The 26,361-nt window shown below is 52.9% G+C and overlaps 1 protein-coding gene across 2 annotated transcripts; it reads left to right on the top strand.

Moving 5' to 3' along the window:
* Positions 1 to 641: 641 nt before the first annotated feature.
* Positions 642 to 24,573, top strand: TAB1 (TGF-beta activated kinase 1 (MAP3K7) binding protein 1). Of its 2 annotated transcripts, none has more exons than XM_019734467.3 (11): positions 642 to 792; positions 12,713 to 12,849; positions 13,227 to 13,380; positions 14,316 to 14,402; positions 14,875 to 15,013; positions 15,973 to 16,086; positions 16,714 to 16,825; positions 18,485 to 18,629; positions 20,151 to 20,373; positions 21,446 to 21,608; positions 23,194 to 24,573. In XM_019734467.3, exons 1-11 carry the CDS (start codon positions 760 to 762, stop codon positions 23,399 to 23,401), a joined length of 1,515 nt encoding a protein of 504 aa, XP_019590026.1. In that variant the 5' UTR covers positions 642 to 759; the 3' UTR covers positions 23,402 to 24,573. The 2 variants fall into 2 exon arrangements, with proteins under 2 accessions (XP_019590026.1, XP_019590027.1); XM_019734468.3 differs by lacking the exon at positions 642 to 792 and adding an exon at positions 2,877 to 3,002.
* Positions 24,574 to 26,361: the final 1,788 nt, after the last annotated feature.

Raw genomic sequence — 26,361 nt, 5'->3', positions numbered from 1 at the left:
CCTGTTGCCAGTTAACACTGCACTACCATGCTTCATCCATAAACTTCTCTTCCTAGCATTTACTGTGTTTCCCCGAAAATAAGACCGAGTTTCATATTAATTTTTGCTCCAAGACACATTAGGGCGTATTTTCAGGGGATGTCTTATTTTTTCATGTACAACAATCTACATTTATTCAAATACAGTCATGTCATCTTCTTCTGGAACATCATCATAACGTACTAAAATGCGTCCCTCTGGCTGACGATCGTTAACTGGGGCTTATTTTCAGGGTAGGTCTTCTTTTCCAGGAAACAGTAGCACCACGTGAAAGACTTATGTATGTAAACGTCCTCCCCAATTAAAACGTTAGCTTTTTGAGGGCCTGTTTTGCTTACTGCTTCACCTCTAAAGGACCATTCACCCAATGAATATATACTGCGTGAATGAATAACCCACCTTCCGCCTTCCCCATCGTGTTCATGCAGAACCCTAACCCGGGGCTTTGGGAGCCTCACCTGAAAGGCATCCTGGGGAAAGTGTGCAAATAAAAATGGGCGAGGGGCAAACCTACGGAAGCCTTCCCTTTACCTCCCACTAGAGAAAAGGTGGAAAAGCGCGGGCGTACACGCCCCGGTGCAGCCCCATCCCACTCGGCCGTGGGGCGGCGCTGGGCGCACGCTGCCCGGTGGCGCCGTCCTCCGGGCGGCGTTAGGCCGCTCTAGCCGCCCTTCTCGTCTGCTCCGCGGGGAGGCGGGCGCGCCCGCGGGTCCCTCCAAGATGGCGGCGCAGAGGAGGAGCCTGCTGCAGAGTGTGAGGAAGAGACCCGCTCCCCGGGCTGGGGGTTGGGAACCGGGAGGGAGGGGGGAGGCCTGTCGGGTGCAGGCGCCGCTCCCACTTTGCCTTGGGCCGCCTACCTGTGTCCCTGGCGGGATGTGACCGCCGCCCTCCCCTCTCCAGGGCCGCCCCCTCATTCCCTAGATAGGGGCGCGCGCGGCCCCGCGAGCCCTGCGCGTGAGCGCCGTGTGCCCGGCCGTCGGGGGCTCGGATTCCCAGCCCTGGCGTCCCCTGTAGCATCCAGGGCGCGTCGAGGGTGGAAGCCTGGAGCCAGAAGGGACTATGGCCTCGCGGCAGCGGAGAGAGCGAGGGTGGTGAGCCCACCCCGGCACTGAGCAGTCGTGGGATGATAATCATAGCGGCCACAGCCACTTTTATCCCAGGCTTTGTGCCGATGGCTCTACATTGTAAGTTTCATTTTCCTAACAGCATTATGAGATAGGTCCTGTGATTCCTGTTTTACAGATGAGGGAACTGAGGCACAGAGAGGTGTCATTTGCCCCAGGCCACAGAGCTGGTAAGAGGCAGAGGCGGAATGAAAATCCGGCAGTCATTCCAGAAACGCTCTTAACCTGTAACCTGTACCAAAGGAATGGCCGCAGTCAGGCCGCCTGGGTTCTGGTCCTGGCTGTATCTCACTGTGCCTCGAACCGCCTCGCCTCGGTTTCCTTATCTGCAAGGAGAGCGCAGGCAGTGGGAGGATTGTCCTGAGACTCACCCCTACTCCCAGTCTGGACTCTCATGGGCTGGTAGCTGATGTCTTCCAGCCCCTGGATCCTCCTGACACATGTACATAGATGCACACACACGTTGGCACCATGGGCCTATTCTGACCTGCCAGGATTGGGTGCAGGTCCCATGGGTCCTCCCCAGACACAGCAGTCTGTTGTAATTGCCTGTGGACGCGTCTGCCTCCTGTACTGGAAGGTGAACTCCTTTAGGACAGGGACTTGTGATCTACCCGTACAATGAATAGTGCCATCGGCACCTACCACCACTAGGTGCCAGGCATTCAGTAAATATTTGTAAAATAATGAGGAAAGCATTTGTAGCCAGGTCTAGTGCTCAACAGTGGCCGTCCTGCCCTGGAGGGTCTTGAAGCAACAGAATGTGTGTGTGTGTGGGATGACCTTCACTGCTGCGTATTAATGACAGGCTTTGTGTAGACTCTGAAATTGCTCTTCCAGGACAGCAACTCCCAGTGGGAGGGAGGGGGTAGCTCTCTTCCTACGCCTTTGGCTGCCCCCCTTTATTTAACTACTTGACAGGTCGGCCTTGTCATTGGGTTGGTTAGGTAGACCTGGCCTCTTGCTTTGTAAGCTCCCAGTGGGCAGGGCCCCTGTGTAAATGTCCCCATTGTAAACATTCCAGAAACACTGGCTGCAACGTGTGGCAAATGCTAAAAGTGATAACTGCTGTCGGCTGGTTTGGCTTGCTGAGGAGACTGGCTGCCAGCTTCCCTCCCGTGTAGGCGCGATGGAGCCCAAGGAACTTGGGTTAGACAGAAGGTGAGCTTTACTAGCTCCAGAATGTATTCCTGGGTGGTGGTGGAATCTTTGAAATATAGGTTAGTTAGCTTTAAGCACATAGCATCTTGATGAAAGCAAAGGGATGACAGATGTCTACACAAGGCCCCTCCCACCTTGTGGGAGGGACATTTCTGCTCACAGGATGTCTGAGTGTGTGAGGCTTGCTGTCCTGCCCTCTGTTGTTCTGAGTCTGGGAAGAGCAGCTCAGACACCCATTCAGCAGATGGCTGTGAGGACCGCTAGTCTGTGGTTCCTGGGCCTGGGGATATGAAGATGAGTAAGGCACGTACACACTCTTGTTCCATTTGCAGTTGAGCTTGGGAGAAGGAGCCACATACCGCTAACACAATGTGGGAGGCACTCTAGTGGCAGTGTGTTGAGGGGCTGTGGATGGCCTGCTTTGACTGGGCCAGTGCAGGCTTGCAGGAAGGGCTGGGACTTGCTGACATGCTGCTGGAAGGGAGTGCTGGGGCCAGCGGGCAGAGTGCTTAGTGGAATGACATCCTGAGAAGTTGCGCCTTTCGTCCCCAGGCAGTGTGGTACTTTAAAAGATCTTTTGAAGAAAAGAAGAGCTTTTGAAGATAGTTTGATGTGTTCAAAAGAACCTAGGCCCTTTGCAGCCAGATAAAACAGAGTATGAATCTTGTATGGCCTTGGGTAAGTCACGTAACATTCCTGAACCGTGGTTTCCCCAACCGAGAAGACTTCCAGAAGTGTTGTTAGTATTAAGTGAACTGACATGCCACACTCCTAGCCTGGCACACGATCGCGCTCCAGTTGTGAGGTTCCACCTTCAGTTCTGCTCCCTATGGTTCATTCTCTCAAATGTCAAATGTCACTGAGCACTCACTATGTGGCAGGTACCGGGAAGGCTCAGGAGGCACTACCCTCACTCTCGGGAGGGAGACAGAAGTAAACCGCACAAATACAGATGAGATATGATAATTATCACATCACATCAGGTGGTTCTGTGGAGAATATTCGGCACACAGAATGGTCGAGGAGCCATTTCAGGCCGCATGTAGGGAAGACCCCAACGTTTAATGAGGTGCAGTGGGGGACATGGGAGGGAGTGTTCCTGCCCGAGGGAACAGGGATGCAAAGGCCTGCCTGTTTAGGAAGCATGGAGGAGGCCAGTGTGGCTGGAGTGGAGTGCGTGGAAGAAGTGCCTTGTGGATTCTGTTCTGAGTGTGACGTGAGCCTCTCGGCTGGTTTTGAGTAGAGGCATGATGTGATGTGATTTGTGATCGGAGAAAGCCCTCCGTGGAAAAGCGCTTGCGTGGCAAGAGTAGAAGCCTGGGCCCTGCTGAGTGGCACTCACGCTTGTCCGGATGTGAGCTGACAGAGGCTGGGCCCGAGCAATGGCAGAGCAGTGGTGAGAAGTACTGGGTTCTGGCTGTATTTCGGAGGAAGAACTGATATGATTTGCTGACGGATCCGATGTGGGGTGTGTGACAGAGGAAGAAGAGTCGAGAAGGACTACAAGGTTTCAGTTGGAGCCACAGCAGCGCCCTTCACTGAGGTGGGGCATCCTGGAAGAGGGGTGCACAGAGGGCAGGGAGAATCAAGAGTTTGATTTTGCCTGTCCTATTATTTACTTAATTATTTAAAAATAATAATAAACTTGAAATCAAATTTTTTTAACTTAGACATATCCTGAGCAATTATATCTATAAAATTACAGGTGCTAGCTATATATTTTTTTTAACATACATTAAAGTAAACGTTACCCGTTAAAATGTAAACAGCCATTGGGCCATCCATCACCTACAACCGTCTCATATGTTGGCAGAATGTGGTCCAGCTGCTGTAGCACACAGCGCTCCGCAATCATTAGTAGCCCCTTTAAGAATGTATTCGGACTATATTTGTGATGAAAACATAGAGAACCTTTGATGACAACCCTAGTGAGAGAGGTAGGGGCCCTAGAGTGGAGTCTGGCCCAGAGAAGCACGGAAGGAAAAGGGGGTCATTCAGAGAGATAGAGAAGGCAGCAGTCAGGGGATGTTTTAAGCTTTTTGGGGAGCCAGAACTGCAGCCCCCACCCTCAGCCACCTTCCTGGGGCATTATTCTCCCTTTCTGAGCTTCCTTTTTGCCTCTAAGGAATTTGGGTGCTTTCACCACAAAACACTCGGCCTTTTCATACTATAATTTGATATTCAAGCTGTGCCCTGAACTTGGAACCATGCTTTGTCTACTTCTGCTGCCCAGGAGTTTGAGATGAGTCTCTGTGGGGACTTTACTGGACTATTTTTATGTGACGTGCTCACATATGTATATGGGGAGCTAATGCTTCAATGTATGTGCACAAGGTGTTTGTGGCGCCCTTGACAGGTTAGATGCAATTAGATCACTATAGAAACTTTTCATACCAAAATACGAAGTTTGGAACTCCGTTACACAGTCAAATCAGAATTCGGTTTTTTGACACAACTAATTTGTAAGCCATCCAAGAGTTAAGGTGGGCTGTGCTCACTAATGTATGCATAGACTCAGCTCTATGACGAGCCTGTGTGAGCATGAGACGCCCCCTTCTCAGCTTCCTGGCCGACTCATGTCCTGGGTGTTGAAGTGCCACTTGCTGCTGGTTGGTGCTGGCAGGTCTGGCATTTGGGGCGTGGGAGAAAGTATGCATCAGTGTGGGCAGGGGTGGAGGGGTGGGTGGTTTGTGTGAATAGAAAATCCATGACCTTTCTGAAAATTGTTCAGAAATATGGAGGAAGGAAGCAAGAGACGTGGCAGTCTGGTGGGTTATAACAGAATCAGCAGGGGCTGCTTGGTATGGGTAATCCTCATGGAGGTGGAGAAGTGGGGAACATGGGCGCAGCAGTGGGAGAGGGAAACCAGAGGGCGGCAGAGTCCCGGGTGCCTGCGCCGCTCAGCCAACAGACCGACCCAGGAGTGGGTCGTAGAATAAGCGTTTATTATCAGAGCACCAGTGGTCTGAGAAGGCAGCGGGTTAACACCTCCAACACCTGCCTCACATTCTCAGACCAGCTTGGGGTATTTAAGGGAAAACCTGGGCGTTCCTCCAGAGGCTATGTGATGGTTCCGGGGGTGCATGGAGCCTTCCCTCTGGCACCGTGGTTCTCCGGTGGCATCAGCAACCCAGGAACAATAATCGCAGCAGCCGATAATGCTCGGCTACGGAGATTGTGATAAGAAGCATAAGGATATTAGTCATAAGTTTCAGGGTTATTTTCTAAAGCAGGGAACTGGGACAGGGGACATTCCGAGCTCAAGCCGCAGGGCAGCAATCTATTACTAAGCTATAGGTCAAGGAAAGGTGAAGCTGGGGATGTGGTGAAGCCTCTACTATGGGGTCCTAACTGGGCCCTGCTTCAAGAGTAATATCGGGGCCCCCGCTGAAATCGGGGAGGACCACATACTCCCATTCCCACACGGGTATGGAAGAACCTCCTGGAATTCTCTGACCAGTTATTGAATGTTTGAGGGCGTTGGGACCGCATTGTAGGCAGGGCCTTCCACTGAAAGAGTACTTGTAAGTACGTAGCTGAGAAATTGCCCAGATGTCACTGGATCTAAGACACCGTTAATAGTAAAGACACGTCATTATTGTATGTACTAGTAAGAAGAGAAACGCATGCTAAATAACTTGCAACACACCAACTTCAGAGCTATTAAAAGGTTAAAAGTACGTGTCTTTGGACCAGTAAAAGAAGGTAGCTAATTAACATTACCAGGCTATACCTGAGAGTTGCCAGAAGGCCAGTAGGAAGGGCCAGTGAGCAGGGTGCCTGTCATGCATGGTGAGGCCACAGGGATGGATTTCTGGGAAGGGGCTCCATGGCCTTCGGCAGTATTTTCCCAGAGTCTGGGCCACATCCAGTGAGGTGGTTTGGTGTGTGATGGTGTAAAACTCATCATTACATGTGGAGGAGATCACTTGCATTTCACTTCTCTTTCAAACTCTCTGATATCAAGAGAAAGACTTGGTTTGGTCCTAGTATGTCTGTAACGCCTGTCTGATTCTTGCTAATCTCCCTTTTTTGTTAACAGAGAGAACCAGGCTCCAGCTCAAAGTCCACAGCAGGCAGTAGGTTCAACTAGAATTTAATAAACTTGTTTTGTTTTTGTTGTTTATTATCTTCAAGATAAGACAAATATTGCTTTTCCACTTATAATACGGAAAAAATTTACATTCAAAATGAAATCATTTGAGTAAAAGAAAATGTGGCTGTCTAAAGGAAAATGCGAAGTGGATAATTTCTTGAAGATGGTGAGTGGACGGGCCGCTGGCATCAGTCAGATTTAAGCAGGGCCTTTGGGGATGGAAAGGACTTGGAAAAACAGAAAAGGGGGAAGCCTTGCCTCACCATGGATACTTTTTAATACGTTCTTTGGGTACTTTTTTAAAAAAAATTTCTTTATTTTGATAGCACACCATGTCAAATTGGTTAGGAACTTAATGTTTAAAGAGTGCCAATGTGAAATAAGTAGAGCTTTGCTCAGCAAGGTTCATGTATATAAATAGTTGGTTTATTTTAAAGTGTGTGCTTGCTTCTGTGACTGTAACTCCAGGGTCAGTGGCCTCTTCATTTGCAGCCCCAAAATACATCTGGCCTTTCAAGCAGAGTAAACCTTTGGTGGAGGTGTTACTTCCATCCTGTGTTTGGAGTGGACACCGCCTGCCAGAAGTGTAAAGCTTTTTGTTCTGGTCACAGTTTTTTAGAAAGCATTTGGAACACTGTCTGGAAGTCCTTATCTGTACAAGATAGACAGCTGAGTGAGATTGTTAATTTATCAAAGGGTGAGATTCAAAACCAAGTCAACAAGCCGGAGGATTGGGATGAAAGCATGAAGAGATAATCCAACCAATACAAATTCAGGTTTTAAAAACTGTACAGGAGTGTGGCTGGGGGAGACTAACTCGCTAGAACTTCGCAGGAAAAAGACCTTGTTGTTTTAGTTGACAGCAAGGAGGGATTTTCACATGGAGGCTATATGCCCATCTTTTCTTTAAGTATGTGAAGGCTGTTGATTTGTGTGTATTAATTTCCTATCCCGCCAGCTTACTGAATTATTTGAGTTAGTTTTATCATTAATTCTGTAGGGTTCCCAGATACTAGCATATCAACTACAAATAGAGATAACTCTACTTTCCCAATATGCTCTCCTTTTTTCCTGTCTAATTGCATGGGCTAGCAATTAGGAAAAAGGAGAGCATATGTTACGTAATGGAGACAGTGGGCATTCTTGCCGTGTTCTTGACCTTAATGAGAATGCCTCCTGTGCTTCCCCTCTAAAGTGCTGGCTTTAGGACTGACTGACGTATACACACAAATGGCATGTTAAGAAGTATCCATCAATTACTGTTTTCTTGGGTATTTTTTTAATCAGGAATGGACAAAGGCTATCCTTAAATAAACAGTGACACTGGAGCCTGTCCATACACACTAACCCGGACACCAATTGCCAGTTAATAAAATAACATATTTCCCAAATTTTGGAAGCTCAACATTGTGAAAATCAGATGTCAAAAAAAAGCACTTAACATTGTAGAAGTATCCAGACACTAGTCATAAGTACCTTCTGAAGAACAAGGCACTTGTTAAGTGGATTGGCCCCTGTCATATACACAGTTTTTCTGATTTGGGAGGGCTTGTTATTCTCAGGCCACCTGAGTACGGCAGCAGCAGTCAGTACGTCAGCCCACGCCTGACAGCCAAGTTGTGGCTCCCATCGTGAAATGCTTTTAGATGAATTGTTCCTGTGCCACCACGCAATGACGTGGCACGTTCCTCAGCCATCCGTTTGAGTTTGTTTCCTTATGAAAGACGAATGAATTCACAGGCTTTTATGTGTATCCCTTCATGTCCAGTGGGCCTGTCCGTTGCTAGGGTAATGCCTATATTTTGCTGGAAGGTATGACTTTGTTGGAAATAGTCAAGTCCCTGGAAGCCTTCCTGTGACCCTTGGGGGAGTTAGATAATGGCAGAGGAGGCACGAGGACTGCTGCACGGATGACAGGGTTTGCATCGTGGGCAACACGTTTGTGTTGTTCAACGCAGAGGGCGAGTTCAGTCCATCTGCATCTCATTTTTAATCTCAGACAGGAGTCTAGAAAGTGGAAATGTCCTCCCGTGCTTTAAAACAGCTGGGGCACTTCGGCTGCTGGGTATTGGTGTCTTGGCCCATCTTTTCAGGAGGAGGACACAGGGTACTCCTGACTAGGGAGATGCTTTTGTGCTTCTGCTGAGTCTTATGCTTGATTTCATTCCAGTTGGAGCAGGAGACAGATCCTAGAAAAAGGAGCTTCTTTGGGAAATTTATTTTGCCATGTTGTCTGAGACGTTGTGAGGTCCTTGGTGATGGACCGTGAGGTCCTAATCAGATCTAAGACCTAGGGCGTGGTCGGCAACAACTCAGTTCCTTGAAAAATCATTAATTCCTTGGCAGTGAACTCTTTCCGTGGCACAGAAGGCCTTACACTGTCTCCACCTAGACACATGTGCACGAACACAGCAAGACTCGGTTCGCTGCAGAGGCCACGCCAGCCTTCTTGCACTTTCTTAAATCTGACACATTTTGTTTTCTACCTCAGGGTCTTTGCATATGCAGTTCCCTCTGCCTGGAAGGCTCTTTCCGAAATGGCCACTGCCCATAATGATTCAGGTCTGGCTCAGAGGCCACCTCCCCAGAGAGGCCTCTTCTGACCACCTCATCTAAAGAGCCCTCCCTGCCTCTCGCTGTCCCGTTACCCTGATGTTGTTCCTCCGTAGCACATGTCGCTGTCTAAAATTGCCTTGTTTATTGTATTACATGTTTGAAGTCTCTCCCTAGAAAGAAGTCTTCCAACAAGGACTCTTGTTTACTCTGTCCCCAGTACCTGGAGTAATGCCAGCCTCTTGTAAATGTGGAGTTACTGTTTGTTGAATGAGTGTATGTTTTAATTGAATGTACTCTAATTGCATAATGTTACATGTGGGTTCCAAAGGCTTAAATTCACACTTATATTAAGGGAGCCATTTATATTGCTTTTAAAATGAGACAAGTCAAGATTAGAGCTAGAAACAATTTTGTGTTACTGGGAAGCGGTTTTTCTTTTGCTGGAGCTTCACCTGCAAGTGTTAAATGCCCCACATTAAGGAGCCGAACAGAATTTCAGCTCTTTTTGCCGCTTCTTTTCCCTTAGTCTGTTTCAGTCATGTTTTTTTGTTTTCAGTGGCTACTAGTAGGCATCAGTAGCTTTTAGCCTTTGTGTGAGTTGAAGAAAAAAAAAGTCCTATAAAGAAGACATAAATAAGTTTAGAGACATACCATGTTGATGGATTGCAAGATTGAGCAAAGAACTCAGAACTCTCCTCAAATTTATCTATACATTTAAAAGTTCCAATGAAAATCGCAACAAGATTTTCTTGTGAATACAAACTGATTTTTAAATTTATACAGAAAAGCAAAGGAACTAGAATAGCCAAAACAATTTTGAAAAAGAGTACATTTAGAGGAATCACACTACTCGATTTTCAGACTTACCGTATAAAGCTGCAGTAATCAAGAGCATGGCACTGGTGGAGGGATCTGATCCATAGGTCAACGGAACAGAATAGAGACCAGAAATCGAGCCACACAAGTGTGGCCAGTTTGTTTTTGACAAAGGTGCAAAGGCAATTCAATGGAGGAAGGGTAGTCTTTTCAACAAACAGTGTTGGAACAATTGGACATACATATACCAAAAAAAAAAAAAAAAATTGATCTAAACCTCCTGTCTTATGTAGAAATTAACTCAGAATGGATCACAGGACGAAATGTAAAACCATAAAACCTTTAGAAGAAACACAGGAGAAGATCTCTGTGTCCTGTGCAGAGTTCTTGGACATGGCACCAAACACATGAACCAGGAGAGAAGAAAATTGGTAAAATGAAGTTCATTAAAACGAAATTCTTTCACTCTGCAGAGGACACTATTAAGTGACTGAAATGACAAGCTGCAGACTGGAGGAAATCTTTGCAAATCACATTTCCTCCACAGGACTTTTATCCAAAATACATAAAGAACTCTCAAAACAGTTAAGAAAACAAACAACCCAATTTAAAAATGGGCATAAGACTTAGACACTTCACCAAAGAAGATATGTGGATGGCGAATAAGCACATCTCTGTTTGTCATTGGGGAAGTACAAATGAAAGCCACAGTGAGACACCAGATACCTTTTAGAATGTCTAAGTGAAAAAGAAAATAAGAAAGAAAGAAACCACGTGGTCAGGAGATGGAGCAACTGGAACCCTTGGGCATTGCTGGTGGGAACGCAAATGGTGCACTACTCAGTTTGGCAGCTTCTTAAAAAGTTACACAGCAGCGTCACTCCTAGGTATTTACCGTACAGAAATGAAAACTGTTCACACAAAAATCTTATGAAGCAGCTCTCTTCATAATTGCCCCCACCTGGAAAGTCCAAATGCCCTTCTGTGGAGGAATGGATAAAGTGTGCTATACCCATCCGATGGACTACTGCTCTGCAATAGCGAGGGACAGACTGGATGCAGAGAGTGTGGTGGTGGTTGCCAGGGGCTGGGGGGAGGGCATGGGGAGTCAGTGTTTAATGGGGACAGAGTTTCAGTTTGGGATGATGAAAAGAGTTACAGGGGATAGATGGTGATGGTTGCCCAACAATGTAAATGAATGTATTTAATACCATGGAACTGTACACTTAAGGTGGTAAATGTCAGGTGTGTTTTATCCCAATAAAAAGAAAGCAAGGTTCTGCACTGCCTAATTCATTTATGACATTCTTGTAAAGACCGTATAGTGATGGAGGGCAAGTTGGTTGTTGCCAGGGGTCCAGAGGGCGTGGCTGCAAAGGGGCAACAGGCGGGTGTGTTAGGGGTGTTGGGGCTGCCCTGTATCTTGATTGTGGCGGTAGTTACAGAAACCTCTATGTGTTTAAAATTCATAGACCTGCACGCTAAAAAACGTCCATTTTGCTACTATGTATGTGAATTTAAAAATAAAAACCAACTCCCACGCCCCATGAAGATGCACCAAGGTGCAAAGCACAGAACTGAAGTGCTAGAATAAATGCAGTGTTGAAGCAATTGGAAAAAAAGGAGAGCCAGAAAGGCACTCCCCGTCAGTATGTAAATAAATACAAGAGGAAATTTGCCACGGAAGCTAACCACAGGCTTTTTACATATGTGATTGCAGAAGCCCGGTGAAGTGGTTTTCACATCCTTTTTTGAGGACTGTTACTAGTAATTTGTAAGAAGTTGTGCCCAGCACTCGTGCGTATTTAATATTTCAATAAAGCTTTCAATCCAAATTTTATTCTTGCAATTGAACGCTGATTCTCCCAGTTGTTTTCGTTAACCCCGGTTCAGCATGGTGGTCCAGGCAATGCCCTTGTGAACCACGCCCAGTCCTCAGGTGGGCGTTGTGTGGCGGCCAGGTGTGGGACGCTTTCACTAAGGCAGTGGGTCAGTCGTACCTGGGCCTTGCGTCACAGTCGTTTCTGGGGCTTCAAAAAGTGCCGGTGCTCAGAGTGCACCCCAAGGAGATTTAGGAAATTCAGAATCTGTTTGGGCTGGGGCCTGGACAGAGGTGGGGGTGGGGTGTGTGTGTGTGTGTGTGTGTGTGTGTGTGTGTGTGTGTGTGTAGAGCTCTGTTGTCGTAATTGTACTGAGTGGCCTCGTTTGAGATCCGTGGGGTCAGATAGGGGTCCAACACAGACAGGCAGGAGTGAGGGAACCAGGGGAGGGGGCGTTCACAAGGCTGCCCACCAAGCCTGGGGAGCATCTTCCTGAAGGAAGGCTTCCTGGAGGTGGTGACTCGGTGCCAGAGTCCCGAAGGACGTGGAGAATTGCTTGACAAGGAGGGTGTTCCTCATATAGGGAAAGAGGGGGGTGTGAGCAGGGCACTGCTAGCATTTGGCACTGCTGGAAAAGTGGCAGGGAGTGGGTGGAATGGGGGCCAGGGGCCCCCAGTGCCAGGGAGAGTGATTGTGACAGATACCAGCTTATAAATTCATTTCTCAGCTCCTGGGCTGCCCGAGTCAGCGTCACCTGGGAGGAGCGGCCTACAGTGCAGATATCCCGAACCCCGCCAAGATCAGACATTCTGGGGGTGGGGCCTGGAAATCTGCACTTTTAACCAGTGCCCAAAGGATTGGAGTCAGAGCCACCAGAGTTTCGGCCAAAAGTTTGCTTCATTGTGTGTGTGTCTCATTTGCTTTGCAAACCCTCGGCAGATGTCTGTTCATACAAGTGTCATTGTTTTCCAGAAGGATGCACCACCCTCTGAGGGGTGCTCTGGGCCTGCTGGGCTCTTGTTGGGGAAGAAAAGGAAGGTGAGGTGGGCTCTGCCCTGGAGGAGGAGGTGACACTTCATGATTTTCTGGTGTCCTCCCAGGAGCAGCAGCCAAGCTGGACAGATGACCTGCCGCTCTGCCACCTCTCTGGAGTGGGCTCAGCCTCCAACCGCAGCTACTCTGCCGATGGCAAGGGCACTGAGAGCCACCCGCTGGAGGACAACTGGCTCAAGTTCAGGTGAGAGTGCCAGGGGTACTGTCCTGGGCGTTGGCAGTAGGTTTGCACGCAAGAAAAGGCAGCACTTCTGCAACTGTCTTGCATGGGGCTTGCCAGTGAGGTGTGGCCCGTGCGAGGTGGTATCCGCTGCTGTCCCTTCCACATGTAGACCTCCGCCAGCGTAGGGCCTGCGACAGTGGGTCAGGGAGCATCCCCAAAGGTCATGGCCAGAGTGAAATGATGGTCAAAGTGGGGCCACCCAGGTGGGCGCCTGAAGCCGCAGCTGCTGTATCTTTGCTCTCCCCTAATTCCTTTCCGTTCTCCCCATTCTCTCTGGAACTGGTGTCACTCTTCTCTGAGTGCCTGGTCTCAGGCTGCCTCCTGCCTCTTTCTGTCAGGAGTGAGAACAACTGCTTCCTGTATGGGGTCTTCAACGGCTACGATGGCAACCGGGTGACCAACTTCGTGGCCCAGCGGCTGTCCGCGGAGCTCCTGCTGGGCCAGCTCAGTGCTGAGCACGCAGAGGCTGACGTGCGGCGTGTGCTGCTGCAGGTACTGGTGCAGCCCCGGTGGGTCGTGTTCCCCAGAACTGGGCCCTGCACCTGTAAAGTGTGGGGTGAGCCCGGGCTGCGGGGAGGACCCAGCTCCCGGAGCCTCGCCCAGCGGCAGGGGCGCCCGCTTCCTGAAGTCCAGGAGCAGGCAGTCAGCAGCGACGCTTCCCCACGACTGGCTTGGCTCCGGAGGAGATAGTCCCGGGCAACGAGGAATTGGGGACAAAGGGTGTAGTGGGGGGCTGATTGAGGGTGGCTCAGGATGGTCCCTTTCCTTCAGGCCTGGCTCAGGTGCTCGCCTCCAGCCGCTGCGGCACCCTGGGCCTTACCTGCTCACTTCCGGTTGGCTGGGGCTCCTTCGCCAGCTCTGCCTTTCTGCTCGCTGCTGTTGGGAGATTTTCTCCCCTGCACCTCCTTTTGGAAGCATGTCGGGAGGCACTTAGGATGATGAGGGTGGATTCCTATGCCTTGAAACCTGTTCTCAGCCGTTTTCCTGCGTCAGCACCGAGGGCCAGAGCAGCCTGCCCTGTGCCAGGGACTCTCAGCTGGTCCCCCAGGAAAGGCAGCAGCGTGCCCAGTGTCGAGAGGTCCACAGGCTGTAGTAATGACACCAGCTGTCACTGACCTAGGTTTACTCTGAGCCAGGTACTGAGTGCTCGGTCACCCTCAGAACAGCACGTACCTCTGTCTCTGTTCATAGATGAAGAGACCGAGACTGCTACCTGGCAAGTGGCAGGGCTGGAACTCACCCTCAGGTGGCCTGACTGCAAGCTCGTAACCTTAAGCTCTCGGTCGCTCCGCAGTGCCGCGCGCAAAGCCCCGTCACATGGTGGCCTGCACGTGATCCCGTTTGGCTGCTGGGGGTGTTTCGGCATCAGGTGGTGGTGGTGTTTTGAGCCGGCCCTGGCCCTGCCCCTGTCCTCTCTGTGCCTCCAGGCCTTCGACGTGGTGGAGAGGAGCTTCCTGGAGTCCATTGATGATGCTTTAGCTGAGAAGGCCAGCCTCCAGTCCCAGCTGCCAGAGGTGACCTCCCAGCCTGCTCCCGGGGAGAAGCACCCCAAAGACAGCTTTTCTAGGAGCAAAGATTCATTTGCCATGTCCTTCTCAGGCCATTGATACTGTTGGGCCAGAGCAGCAGCAATTAGGGAGACAGTTCCTGACAGTGGGGTCCCCTCCAAGGGGCCTCCCTGGCCTGCTGTCGGTAGCTTTGCTCAGGCTCGTCATGGGGTGGGCCATGAAGGGTGTGAGGAGAAGCCCTTCAGGTCAGTCCTTGCCCTGAAGTTGGCCACAGCCTTGTCACACATCACCCACCAGCACTTTCAGAGCCGATGGGATAAGTTGGGTCATCTCTGGCTTTCCTGGAGAAGCCTGCCTGGAGCTGCAGTGCAGCTCCCATCCTGGCCAGGCCCTCACACCCCTGCTCTGAGGGAGGGGCCGGTTGGTGAGGTGGTCTCTGAAGACCCGGCCTGCTCTCACCCCCAGTGATGGCTTATAGGGGGTCCCCCAGCACCAGCTGCCTCCTCAATATCAGAAGATCCTCGAAAGACTCAAGGTATTGGAGAGGGAGATTTCTGGCGGGGCCATGGCCGTGGTGGCGGTCCTTCTCAACAACAAGCTTTACGTCGCCAATGTCGGTGAGTCACCTGTCTGTCCCGGGGTGGGAGGCCTGGGAGAGAAGGTCAGCTTCGGGGATCTGTGCGTTCTTTGGACAATCTGCTTTCCAGGCACGTAGGACCTTCAGCCCGAGTCTGCCGAGGCCGTTGGATGGGTGTCCCTGTTACTCCACAAGAGTCTCGGTCCCAGTGGGGGGAGTTGGAAGTACTGGCTGGGGGGTGGGCAACCGGCTTTAGTTCCCATGCTGCCCCTGGCTGTGGCGTTGGGGGAGTTGTCGCCTGTCTGGGTCTCCTCAGTGGCTTCCTCTTTCAGAAGAGGTTGCTGGCTGTGGAAGACCCACGCGGCATCCCAGGAAGGCCTGTGAGATGGGCTGGGTGTGGGCCACAGGTGAGGGGCCACCGGGACATTTTGTGGGATTTGTGGGCAAAGAAGGGGCCCTCTGGGAACCTGAGGAAGCCGCACCCCCAGGGCACAGATTACTGTAGGAGCTCTGTAGAGACCCCACTGATAATTTCCCTCTTCTCTTCTTCCTCTCCTTAAGATTTCGTTGTGGAAAAAATTCAAAAATGTAAAAAAATAGAGTGACCAGCATTCATTGAGCCCTCGCGTGCCTAGCCCCAACCCCAACAAGGAGCTCGCTCCTCGTGGCCAGTCTCATTTAGTCTGTAGCCCTTTGTCCCCACATTGCTGTGAAGCAAAGCCCAGACATCATGGCATGGTATCTGTAAATATTTCAGTACGTCTCCCTGGAGAAGAGGCCTCTTATTCACATCACAATCATCCTACGATGGCACTGGGAAAGTTTAACCTAATTCCTTAATATCATCAGCGCTCCTTGGCTGCTGACTCACCAGTGGGCTGAGCCCATTTTCTTTGCTTGTTTCAGGGATTTCCACTTGCCTTCTCTCTCTCTCTCTTCAAAACATGGCCTTTTCTTCCTGTGCTCAGTCTTTGCTCAGCTGCTCAAATTCTGCTGTAGGTACGAACCGTGCACTTTTATGCAAATCCACGGTGGACGGGCTACAGGTGACACAGCTGAACGTGGACCACACCACGGAGAACGAGGATGAGCTCTTCCGCCTCTCACAGCTGGGTGACTGGGGGACACGGGCAAGGGTCAGCGGTGGGAGGGGACCTCCGTGGCTCACCCTTGCCCTCTTGCCAGTCATGTACAAAGGCATGAAGTGGATGGGCTGTGACTTTGGGCTTGGGACCAGCCTGCCGGGGTTGAGCCCCAGCTCTGTCACTTACTAGTTGGTGATGTTTGGGACTTACTCAAGTTTTCTGTGCCTCAGTTTCCCCGTCTCTGTAATGAGATAATAGTAACACTTACCTCAGGGTGGGTGAGGACTAAAAGAGTTAAAGTGTGTAAAATGCTTCCAAGAGTACTTGGCGTTGCTGGAGACTGAGGGACCAAAGAAGTCCTGAGATCGGCCGCTGCCATAGCCACTCCGTCCCTTTCCGGGCAGCTATGCGGGGCAGTGCCGGATGGGCTCTGACTGAGCATGGAGGAGGGGCTCCGAGTGAGGGGGCGTCCTGATGGGGATGAGGCCCAGGGACACGGGATGGTGGTGTAGCCTCTCTCTAAGGCGCCTGGTGTGACTTCATTTCCTGTTCAGTGGGTCCTCGGTGCCTCGTTGCGTGGACGTGTCTGTGGCCCCTTCCTTTTGTCCTATAGTATGAACAAGGTCTGAAGTTGTCTTCGTTCTTCCCCTGGTAGGTTTGGACGCGGGAAAGATCAAGCAAGTGGGGGTCCTCTGCGGGCAGGAGAGCACCAGGCGCATTGGGGACTACAAGGTCAAGTACGGCTACACTGACATCGACCTGCTCAGGTGGGGCCAGCCCGCTGCCCCTGTCTGGGCAGAGCAGGCGGCGCTAGGGGCAGAAGGGGTTGGTGTGGGATCTAGCCCAGCAGACTGGGAGTCAGGGTTAGTAGAGCTAGGCTGGCAGGGGGTCAAGCCAAGGGCAGCAACTGTGCCATAGGGCCTGGTGGGAGAGGGCAGGGTGGGCCTGAGCTGCCTGGCATGGATAGGGACAGACCAAAGGCCTGTTGGTCCGTGCTGTCCATGGCTGGAGCCAGGGCGGAGGCGCGAGACGAATCGTGCATTTCCCTCCAAGGACACAGCCCTTCCGGCTGCCACCCTGTGCTCAAAGCAGCACATGGGCAGTGATAATAACTGTGAGCATTTGTTGTGCCAGCCCATGCACAGCTCTGTACGTAGGTTCTCTTATTCAGTCTTCACTCGGCCCTACGAGGTAGGTGCTGTTATTGCCTCAAAGGTAGCTTCATATAAGAAACTGAGACATGGTGACATTAGGTAGCCTGCCTGGTCACGGGGCTAGCTGTGCACTGAGGCAGCACTTAAACCCAGGCAGCCTGAGTTCTGAGCACATTCCTAACCGAGAGAGAGAGAGAGAGAGAGAGAGAGAGAGAGACAGACAGACCCACCAGGACATTCAGTGTCACAGCCAGAGCTGTGCAGAAATCGTGCCAAAGACCCCCTCAGCAGACGCCAGACCTCGTCATGCCTTAGGAAGAACTCACTCACAGGAGTTGCAGTTGAGTTTGGAAACTTTTGTCTCTCATGTGTGGGGTACTGTTGCCTTATTGGAAAGTGCACATGTGGTTTAAAACAATGCAAACATTGCCAAGGATATACCATGCAAAGTCCATCTTCTCCCCACCCCAAGCCGGACACCTTCCCCAGAAGCTGTGCAGAGTCTCTGTGCGCTTGCACAAGTGTGTGTGTTTGGTGGGGCGGGGGTGGGCATCCTTTTCAAAACACACAGGCGCTGGCCTACCCCTCCCAGTGTCCGGCACACTCTTTCTCCACGAGGTGCCCATTCCTCCATTTCTGCATACCTCCCATGCAGGCTGGTGGCAATCCTGGTAACAGCTGCTAGCATTCCAGTTGTGGCTGTGTCAGCACTCACAGGGCACTACTGATGGACCGTCAGGCTGTTTCCAGACTTGGCTCTTCCAAATACTGTTGCCAGTATCGTCTGATCCTTTTGCCTGTGTGCCCACACCTGCGGGAACTTTTTGACACTTGTAGCCCTGATAGGGCATCAGAAAATGACCTCAGTGCAGATAGAGCGTGTAGGTGGGGTCTGAGTCGGCCTGACCTTTGTTTTGGAGGAGCCCAAGAGGAGTGGGCTTTTAAAAGAGAACCCTACCCTCTCGCTGTCCCACCTCCCCTGCTGCTGCCAGGCTCTGTGGACAGGAGATGCGGTGCGGGGCCAACTTGGGCACTTGACCTTTGCCCTCCTGACCCCAGCTGCCCTCTGGCTTTTCTGGCCCTGAGGGCTTGATTTTAGTAGCTGCCCTCAGAAGCTAGGTCTGTTTTTCTGGTTTTCTCTTTGCTCTCTTTCTTTTCCTCTTGTCAGATGTGTTTTATTTTACATTCTGGGGTAGATTCTGCCCCTTAGCAGAATCAATGTCCGTGGGGGCCATTCCAAGCACAGCTCTCCCCTCCACTCTCTTCCCCCAGCGCTGCCAAGTCCAAGCCAATCATCGCAGAGCCCGAAATCCACGGTGCACAGCCCCTGGACGGGGTGACTGGCTTCCTGGTGCTGATGTCTGAGGGGCTGTACAAGGCCCTGGAGGCAGCCCATGGGCCTGGGCAGGCCAACCAGGTGAGTTGGGCCCTGGCAGAGTGCGGCTGGCCAGACTGCAGGGTGTTGTGCTCCCCTGGGAACCCAGCCAGCCCTCCTGCTCAGCGACCAAGTGCTCAGGGACCCAGAGCTTTGATTCTCAAATGCCGTCTGCAGACATCTTCTCTGGGTTCAGAGCTGGGGAAGCAATAGCCCAGAGCTCCAAGAACACCCCTCCCACCCAAAGCTTTGCTCCTGGCCTTGAGGCAGTGTCGGTCCCCAGAGCCCTGAGCAAAGCCTGAAGGGAAGAGGGTGAGATGGACGTGAATTCTCACGGGCCCGCGTTGCTTGGGAGACTGTTGTTGAAGGGCCCTGGGCTGTGGAAGGGGTGCAGGAATGTTGTGGCGCCACGCAGGACGCTGGCCACGGAGTCGCGCCAGCCACGGTCCTTCTCGGCCCTCTCAGCTGCGGATAGTTTACAGTCTGTTGTCGTCTCCAAGATGAAGAGGATATCATCTGCCTTTGTGGGGTTGTGATGAGGGCTCTGTGTGATAACATAGGTCCTCAGCCTCCTTGGAGGACATGTCAGACAGTCGTCACTAAAGCGGTCACTTCAAGGATGATTTTGAAGGGAAGCTGCCTTTCCCTGAGCCTGATTGCTGGGTTGGTCAGATAAGTTCAGGTCATGTTTCTCTTTACATCTGTGACTCTTGTAAGAAGGTAACCTTTTCTGCTCTGTCCTTGCTAATGAGAAATTATGAGGAAAAAGTCTTCTGTGCCTAACTGTCTCCTGATACCTGTGTTCAAGGGTTTTCACCTATTTGTCTTATCATTCCTTCCAGTAGCTTTGTAACCTCCTAGAAGAGGCAGCAATTAGAGAACCTGGGCCTCACAGAGTTCGGGGTCATGTCTGAGGTGACAAAGCGGGTCAGTGAGAGAGCTGAGCCCACTCTGACTGGCCCAGGCCATTTCCTATTACCTGCCCCTTCGCCCCTACATCCAAGAGACTCTGGTCAGCCAGCACGTAGAGAACTTTGTGTTTGTGTTTTTGATCTTATTGTCAGTGTGATTTGTTTTTTCTTTTCTTTGGTCTTCACCATAGAATTATATACTGACTTCTACTGGGTTCTAGAATGCACTGGACAGTGGACTTCTCTGAGGGGAGGGACCCGCCTTCATTTTGTATCCTCATTTTCTGACAAAATTGGCCTATCATAGCCTACAATAAGTTGGTTCTAGGAAAGAAAACTTAATAATAGTGATCATTTATGCTGGTCCCCAAAGTGCCCTCACATCCTTTGTGGTATTTAATCCTTATAAGAACCTGGTGAGGTGGATATTATCCCCGTTTTATTGGTGTGGAAGCCAACAATCAGAGAGGCCACAAGGTCACACATATTGTAATGAGAAAGTTCCAGAAGGATTACCTTGAAAAGCTCAAATTGCAGTTGGTGGGGCCTTTCCTCACCTGCTTGGCTGGTGACGCCTAAGTGTCCTGATTAGGCTGTTGGCACAGTCCTGGGACCCCTTGTTTCTCACCAGGTTTTTGCCCCCCGCCCCCAGGAGATCGCTGCCATGATTGACACTGAGTTCGCCAAGCAGACTTCCCTGGATGCAGTGGCCCAGGCTGTGGTGGACCGGGTGAAGCGTATCCACGGTGACACCTTCGCCAGTGGCGGGGAGCGTGCCAAGTTCTGCCCGCGGCACGAGGACATGACCCTGCTGGTCAGGAACTTTGGCTACCCGCTGGGTGAAATGAGCCAGCCCACAGCATCCCAGGCCCCAGGTGAGTGTGCAGTGCGGACCGGAAGCCGCCTGGGAGGCCCCTGGGGCAGAGGTGGGTGCACAGCGGAGGAGGCCGGGGGCTGTGCCGCCTGGAATGGAGGTGAGTATTGGAGGCCTGGTTTGCAAGTGCCCATCTGAGCTCTGACTTTCAAGGTCTCTGAGCTGCCTTTGTTTGTTTTCCCTTTTGTCTGTGAAATGAGGAAATGCCATCTGCCCTGGCTACGTCCCGAAGGACCTCAGTGCAAAGTGCTTGCAGAGCCGCAGGCCACACGATAGGGACCATGGCTCCCACTGGCTGAGGGCCCACTCTATGCCCGGCACTTGGCTACATGTTTCCTGCAGTCCTCATTAACTACCCTGAAGAAGATGGCACCCCTTTCTACAGAACAGGAAACTGAGACTCTAGCGAGAAGAGACCTACCTACACGAGGCGAGGCATGTGGACAGAAGGTCCCCAAAGCCTGGTTCTGTCCCTGGGCCATGTCAGGGCAAGCACGAGATGCTTTGCTTCTGCCGTTTTAGTTCTGGAATCAAGTTGCTCGGAAAGTGACACAGTCACTCTGTCTGCACTCCCTCCCTGCGCCGCTCAGCATCCAGACCCTCCGTTCCTGGGGCTGCATTTCTTCCTTCTGTTTTCAAGCAAGCCTTAGCACTCAGGCATGCCCAGATGGCTTTGTTCGCCCGCGGGCCACGGTTAGGAAGTTCTCTAGCTTATTGTTAGTGCAGCCATATTTCTGTGGGGCCAGCCTCACCTAGGAGCACACTCATCCCCTCGGATCAAAGCTTTGTTACGGGAAGCCAGGCAGTAACCCTTTTGTCCCGACAGCTCAGCACTGGGTTCTCCTCCTGCTTTGAGCACCGGTGGTGCTGTGCTGCCGGGCCTGGAAGAGTCTCTGCCATGGGACCCTCCTTATCTGTCCCAAGGGGCAGAGGGCCAGGCTGTAGCTTGGGGAGCCAGGCTGGGCACCGCCTCCTCTCACAGCCCTCAGACAGTGCCCCCATCAGGCCCTGCAGCAGACCTGTCCCCCCACCACCGCCACTTGCTGTGGCCCACCACTCTCTTCTTCCCAAAGCCGCAGGAGGACGCGTGTACCCCGTGTCTGTGCCTTACTCGAGCAGCCAGAGCACCAGCAAGACCAGCGTGACCCTCTCCCTCGTCATGCCCTCTCAGGGCCAGCTGGTCAATGGAGCCCACAGCGCTTCCACCCTGGACGAAGCCACCCCCACCCTCACCAAGTAAGCCCTCACCCCCACCCCAGCCACTCTCGGACCTGCTACCTGGGGACGGCCCTTGTACTTGAACAGGAATGCCATGGGGCCAAGCCCTGTGGCTGAGAGATGTTGGATGAGATGCCCCGGGGTCCTGTACCTCTAGATACCCCCCGTCCCTCCCTGTGGAGGCCTCCCTAGAGGCTGGGACAGGAAAGGGCGGCACTGCAGGTTCCAGCAGCTCACTGAAGCTGAACCTAGGAGAGGTGCAGGTTTCCTGGGGCCACGTGGTGAGGCAGGAAGAGAGGAGACAGGCCGCTGGTGCTGACAGCCTTCTGGACCATTTGCTTTCAGGTCTCACGTGTTAGTTTTCGTTGAATGGGAAGGTTCTCCTCTCCTGTCTTGAAGTGTGTGATGTAGGGTGGCCTCCCCAATGGCATCCAGTCTTAGGGGACATTGTTCGGCCTGTACTGGCTCGTCAGAGCCAATTTTAGCTTTGAAGTGAGTTCTCTAGTTGAAGGCTGGGGGGGCGGGGTCGGTGGGCGGCAGGGGGTCTGGAGCCTGGGGGTGGGGCAGGCAGGCTCCCTTCTCATTTAGACCTGCCACACGTCTGGGGTCCACCCCACCCCCTTCACTTCTGTGGAATGTATTCCCCCCACCTCCCCACCACATCAGGAGATCAGGATCTGGTTTCCACATTCCAGCCCTGCAGGAATAAGAGATGCCACACCCAGCCCACTCAGAAGATGTGGCCAATTGGGAAGGTCATCAGAAAGGGAGTGGCTCTGTTTCCCTCCTCCTACAGGGGGGGCCTTCCCTTCTCCCTGCCCCCCATGCTGCTGCTGCTGCCACCACCACTGTGGGCCGGAGGGACCTGCCAGTCAGTTGAATGACGGGCATCCCTAGTGAGAGCAGTAGGGTGGTCCTCCCACGCCTGCAGCGCTGCCCAGAGGGAGCCCCCAGCTGTGTCCACAGAGGCAGAGGTGCTAGCAGTGGTCCAGGCCAAGCGGGAGACCCCGCCATCCTCCTGCGCCTCTGACTCCCTGCCCCCATCCCACGTCTGAGCAGGACGGGCCCCGCTGTGGGCTGGGCTGGTGCTGGGTGCTCGGAGGTGCTGGGAGTTGCAGGATGGTGGGCCAGCCGCTAATTCCCAGCTGTTCCGTGCTCTGTGACACAGGGTGGGTGCCCAGGGAGCTCTGAGAACATGGGGGACCCGTCCCCACCCAGCTGGTGAAGGGGGAATGAGAAGGATGGCGCAAGGAGGGTTTTCTGGGAGAAGAGCTCTTGCCACCTGTGATCTGTGGGGTTTGGATCCGGAGGTTGGAATGTGCGCATGCTCGCAGCGCTGCTCTAAGCGGGGGCTGTTCTGGGTCCTTTGCAGCAGCCACCAGCCACGCAGGGTTGTTGAGTGCCGGAGCTGAGTGACCCATTTTGATTCTGGTTCATGTAAATAGCCACATATAGCTTTTCATCTCCTCCGAAGGACGTGTGGCTGGGCTGGCTCCTTTGTCAGAGAGGCCTGTGGCCTGAGGCAGGGGCCACTCTGTCCCCAGGCTAGAAAGTACAACACCCCCCCCCCCCCGACTGACGCTGTCCCCTGTCCTCTCCGCAGCCAGAGCCCGACCCTGACCTTGCAGTCCACCAACACGCACACCCAGAGCAGCAGCTCCAGCTCCGACGGGGGGCTGTTCCGCTCCCGGCCCGCCCATTCGCTGCCGCCGGGAGAGGACGGCCGTGTGGAGCCCTATGTGGACTTTGCTGAGTTTTACCGCCTCTGGAGTGTGGACCACGGCGAGCAGAGCGTGATGACAGCACCGTAGCCCGGGCCAGGGAATGCAGCCCGGCAGGATCCTGCACGGGGACGAGGGGCTCACCTCTGGGGCAGGATGGTTTTTGTCCTGCCCGTTACCTGTGCCATGGGGGCCAGTGGGTGCCAGTCAGCCCTCTGTTGGCACCATACTCTCAGCTCCCCGCTCTTGCTGCTGTACGAATATCCTCTCAGCGCCAGTGCAGACTGGACCCCTTGGGTATACCTTGTCGCTGTACAGGGGCTGGTGGCCACCCCTCAGGCAGCCAGGACTGTCTCCATTTCTCAGAACAAAGGCGCAGGTGTGGAAGCTGAGCTGGCCCTGATGGCCTCGTGTGGGCCAGAAGGGGAAGAGGTTCTCCTGTGACCCTCATGTCACAGACCCAGCACTGCTTTCTCCAGGCCATGCCCCTCTAGCCAACCTCTCCTGGAAGAGCCTGTGGCCACTGTTAGTGTGCCCCCTCCCCACTAGGCAGTGGTTCCCCTTCTCCAGCCTCCAGAGTGGTGTCCAGGTTGGTGTGTGTCCCTTCGAAGCCTGTAGCCGCCCCTGGGCCCATTCCTGGGTCTGCCCACTTGTCAGCGGTAAATGGTCAGGAAGACCAGGGGGGTGTTGGCCTGGGATGGCTGCAGAGGGCCAGGCTGGCCTGGGCCCTGAGTTAGAATGTCTTACACGTGTTCTCTGCCTTCCATGGGCAGGGGTGCCGTCAGTAGGCTTGTATTCCTGTTTTCAGAGGAGAAGTAGGCCCAGGAGACTCACAGCTTTCCCAAGTCACATGGTCGGTCCGTAGTGGAGCAGAACAGACCTCCTGTTAGGCCCCAACGCCTCCCGGATTCGGCGGGCCCCTCCCCAGTTCCCCGCCTCCTGCCCCACGAGGCAGCCTCCTGTGTGCTTGGACTCCGAAAAGTCAAGGCGGGTTCCAAGGCCCTGCTCGCTCTGTGGCCCCAGAACACAGTTCCCTGCGGAAGTGTGGCACAAGCAGCAGGAATGCGAGTCTCAGCAGAGCCCTCACTCCCCCTCCACTACGAAGCCATGTCTGTTCTTCAGGTGACGGATTTAAAATTAGTCACAAAGGCTAGGAAACAAAGGGGATTCTCTTCCAAGAATGTCTCAGTGATGCTGTTTCATCTCTAGAAATGGAATCACTTTTTTACCGCAATAAAGAAACAATAAGTGGTGGTATTAAACGTGAAGGTGTTAATAGTGCTTTTATACATGTCTCGAGTAGCACGAGGCCCTTATAGGTGGATGCGCCTCCTGCCCTCCAGCTCCCCAGGCTGGGGATGGCAGAGCTGGGATGTGAACCCCACCTCCTGACGGCCCCCCGGGGCTTCCGCCCTCAGCCCAAGGGAGAGTCCTATGTTACCTGGCTTCCCTCCAGGTCCCCACACATCTGGAGACATGACAGTTCCCGCTGCAGGCCAGGTTGTCCAGGCCCCTTGGGCAGTGGCAGGATTGTGGTGCCGCCCCTACTTTTACTGACTGCGAGTAATGACGTGGTGGGGCCATCAGAGCTTCTGGTCACCAGGACAGAGCTCTCCCTAGTTAGTGGCCGTTCAGGGGGCTCTTTGCTTTATTTGGGTTTTGTTTGGGTGGAGTATATTCTATAAATAGCAGTCCATAAAGTGCCGCTTCCTGCTCTTTGGGATTTAACTTGTCCTCTCCCGAGAGCCTGCGACTAACGTGGAAACTCCCCATGGCTTAGGAACAAAGCCAAGCTCAACATTTGGGTGGTGGGCTCCCAGATGCCTCCCTGCCCTCTGCTGGGAAGGGCCTTTAAGGGGCCTCCTCCGGCAGAACTGCCTTTCAGGATCTGTCCTCCCGCAAAGTCCGGATGACCACTGCTAGCCTGAGCCCTTCTGGAGTCACGGTGTCCGCCCAGCACCCCAGAGGGAGGTGGTGCATGTGCCATGTCTCCGATGAGTGACTGAGGCACAGACGGGTGGGTGGTGTCGTCCCTGGCACAAATGGCCCTCACCCCTAGGCCCAAGGACGTCTCCCAGCACCCGCGTTGCCCTAGGTGTGGGGCAGAGCACTGCCCTGCTCGCCCTGTGTCCCCTGTTCCCGACCTCCGTGTCATTCAGCTCCATTTGAGCCTGCCTCCTGGAGGTGAGAGGGGCACTGTTTCAGCCTCCGGGTTCCCTGTGGCCAGTGGAGTAAGATGTGGAACAGAGAGGGAGCTTAGGAATCTGTTTTAGGATTTAAGTGAAAAGGGTCAGGACAAGGAAAAGAACCAAAGCAACCAGGCAAAGCTGCACAGCTGTGGGCCAGTCACCGCCCCTCTGTGACACACAAGGTGGCAGACTGCCGCCACCCCGCCAGGAGCCAGCTGCAGCCCCTCTCCAGCCTTTGGTCCCTGCCCCACGGTGTCAGTGGGGAGGGCGCCCAGTTTCCCTGAGGCTGGATCAAATAGAACTGAGAAGCCACCTGCCTGCTGCAGTGTCCGCTTGTCCCTTGAAGACATTTGCTTCCCTCACAGGATAGGACTTAGTCACAGGCTTGATTGAGGCTCTGGCCTGAGTCAGACTAGATGGGGCCTGGCCTTCGGTTGCCACTGCTTGTCCCAGGCCAGAGGCAGGTGGGCAGGAGTGGCAACAGCTGGCAGTCCAGGAGCTCCACGGACACCCGTGGGCCATCTTCACTAGGGTTTGTGCTGGTGTTTCCAGCCCTCATCGGGTTCTCGAATTCTCACGACCCAGCCTTCGTCTGGTTCTGTAATTCTCACGACCCAGCCTTTGTCTAGTTCTCTAATTCTCACGACCCAGCGCTTGCACTTTGGTGGGGGCACCCCCTCATTAGTGCTGTGGCAATGAGACATTGACGTCATAGGGAAAAGCACCTGATCTTGCTCTTTACTCGGATGGCTCCCGTCAGTCAGGCTTCGGCACCTCCTGAGAGAGTCCTTCCCTGGTTCCACCCCGGCTGTGCTGCCCCATCTCCCTTTAATCTGCTTCACAGAAACTCGCTGTCTGACA

This window comes from Rhinolophus sinicus, chromosome 1 (genome assembly GCF_057876585.1).
Source record: "Rhinolophus sinicus isolate RSI-liver-muscle chromosome 1, RSI-T2T, whole genome shotgun sequence".
Classification (NCBI taxonomy): Eukaryota; Metazoa; Chordata; class Mammalia; order Chiroptera; family Rhinolophidae; genus Rhinolophus; species Rhinolophus sinicus.
This window is presented reverse-complemented; position numbering and strand designations above follow the sequence as displayed.